Source organism: Borostomias antarcticus (assembly GCF_949987555.1).
Source record: "Borostomias antarcticus genome assembly, contig: scaffold_149, whole genome shotgun sequence".
Classification (NCBI taxonomy): domain Eukaryota; kingdom Metazoa; phylum Chordata; class Actinopteri; order Stomiiformes; family Stomiidae; genus Borostomias; species Borostomias antarcticus.
The window spans coordinates 200273-202772 of NW_028176640.1; the positions used below are offsets into that span (position 1 = coordinate 200273).

Below are 2500 nucleotides of genomic sequence, written 5' to 3' on the forward strand. Positions count from 1 at the left end.
TGTCACTAAGTCACATTATAACACCCTCTGTCACTAAGTCACATTATAACACCCTCTGTCACTTAGTCACATTATAACACCCTCTGTCACTAAGTCACATTATAACACCCTCTGTCACTAAGTCACATTATAACACCCTCTGTCACTAAGTCACATTATAACACCCTCTCACATCAGAATCAGAATGAATAGCTAATGAACTAATCATGGCATGAACAAACCATCTGTATTTGTAAATGATTATTAAATCATGTATAACTAAATTTGTATAACATGTACACATGATTTATACATTATTTATAATGCATTATCAACATTGTACTTGATTTGTTCATCATTACATTTTCTTTAATGTGGAGGAACACAAATATTCCTTGATTAAATCTACTTGTATTGATTTTTTTTTCATGGGTAATAAGTGATTTGTTAAACATTTAGTAAGACCATAAATCATTTGTTGAGTCGTTGTTGCAGCCCAAAGCATTTCTGAAAAAATCATTAATAATAACATACGTGCTGACTTCCTCATTGAGATGCCGATTCAGATTCAGATATTAAAAACATTTTGAAGAGATTTTATTGTAATGGGATAAACCATTAATGGGATAAAGCAGATGAATCATCTAGTTTTCGAGGGGGTCCCAGGTGCGTTTTACAGCGACGGTGCTCTTGCAAAATAGTCTGGATCGAATCTGATTGGTGCTGAGAGAATCCCGCGGCCCGAATCAGATTAATTTGCGTCGCCAGACTTGCCACTGATTGGGCAGTGTTTTATGACATGTCTATTGACTGAATTTGCCGTCTGCCTCTTGGTGTGTTGTGTATTGCTATCTATCTATCTATCTATCTATCTATCTATCTATCTATCTATCTATCTATCTATCTCTATCAATCTATCTATCTATCTATCTATCTATCTATCTATCTATCTATCTATCTATCTATCTATCTATCTATCTATCTATCTATCTACTGTATCTATCTAATCTATCTATCTATCTATCTACTGTGTCTATCTATCTATCTATCTATCTATCTATCTATCTATCTATTTATCTATCTATCTATCTATCTATCTATCTATCTATCTATCTATCTATCTATCTATCTATCTATCTATCTATCTATCTATCTATCTATCTATCTATCTATCTATCTAACTATCTATCTGTCTGTCTGTCTGTCTATCTATCTATCTATCTATCTCTATCTACTGTATCTATATATATATCTTATCTACTTTATCTATCTATCTATGTATCTATCTATCTATCTATCTATCTATGTATCTATCTATCTATCTATCTATCTATCTATCTATCTATCTATCTATCTATCTATCTATCTATCTATCTATCTATCTATCTATCTATCTATCTATCTGTTGAGCTGGGTGGCAGTGTTGAGCGGTGTTCAGTCCTGATGTTCTGTGTCCTACCGTCAGACTCCTGGAGGGACGTGCGTGCTCAGCCGGGCGTGGCCGAGCGGATCGTGGCCAAGCTGAGGAAGAGGTCAGAGTTCGGCGTGCTGGTCACCCTCAAGCAGGACCGACTCAACTCTGGAGTCCTCCTCTCCGTGCACCGCGCTGGCCAGAGGTGAGACGCCCGGCCGTATCCACGGCAACGTGTACACCGGATGACTACTGTACATTCAACAGTCACACTTGAACAGTCACAGTTAACGATCCATGTCTGAGGATCTGTGGTCGTCAAGATCTTCAGCAGTTTAAACACAGACCATGATCATCATCTGGTTTTATTTTCGTTGTGGTAATTAGCAAGAGCTCATTTTAGCATTGTTTACTTGACTCGACAATCTTAATCCTAAATAGCGACAATAATCCTGATGGAAGCACATATCTGGAATGGCGATGTGGGATTTAAGGCTGGGATGAAACAGGGTCAAAGTGCATGACCCAGGAGGCAGGGGGGAGGGGGAACGGCCGAAGGGCGTTTTAGTAGCGTCAGCCAGTCCGTTATCCAAAAGAAAGGTCAAGGGTCAGGTGATGAGCAAACAACATCAATGGTTCCGACATCCTGTTCCGTGGTCGAGGGTCAGAAGAGGGGGTCAGATGGTCGATGAACCGGTCCAGAGGAGGATCGGCAGGCAAGCCGAGCGCTGCACACTGGCTCGGGAAGGAACAACACGTGCCGAGGTTCTGGGGCGTCTCTGGATCGGTCTCCCGGGACGAGGAGCGGGAACGCACCCGGACTCTGGAGACACGGAGGCGGGGGGGGGGGAGCAGGGCTGGCCCGGAGCCCCACCCCACCCCCCCTCCCCCCACAGCGCCAGCCCCAGGGGGAGCAGAGGGAGGTGGGCGTGGAGGCGAGGACTGTGGAGCCGTAAAAGACGCAATTACGGTGCTCTATCACTCCATCCCTCTCTCTGCTGCGGCCTCGGTTTCTCCCCATCACTCTTTTTTTCCTTCTATCCTTCCTTTTGTTCTGTTCTGCTCCTTCTGTCCTCAACCCAGAAGTGTTCCCATTATGTCATCTAGAAA

At 42.7% G+C, this 2500-nt stretch overlaps 1 protein-coding gene across 1 annotated transcript in view; it reads left to right on the forward strand.

Annotated features, from left to right (window-relative positions):
• Positions 1 to 2500, forward strand: part of LOC311328235 (protein kinase C-binding protein NELL2-like) — a gene marked incomplete at both ends in the record, with an annotated part of 25753 nt that overhangs the window by 9975 nt on the left and 13278 nt on the right. The window contains one exon of the mRNA XM_084462233.1: positions 1445 to 1595. Within this exon, the coding sequence (XP_084318359.1) occupies positions 1445 to 1595 (151 nt within the window). The remainder of the gene's footprint in view (positions 1 to 1444; positions 1596 to 2500) is intronic.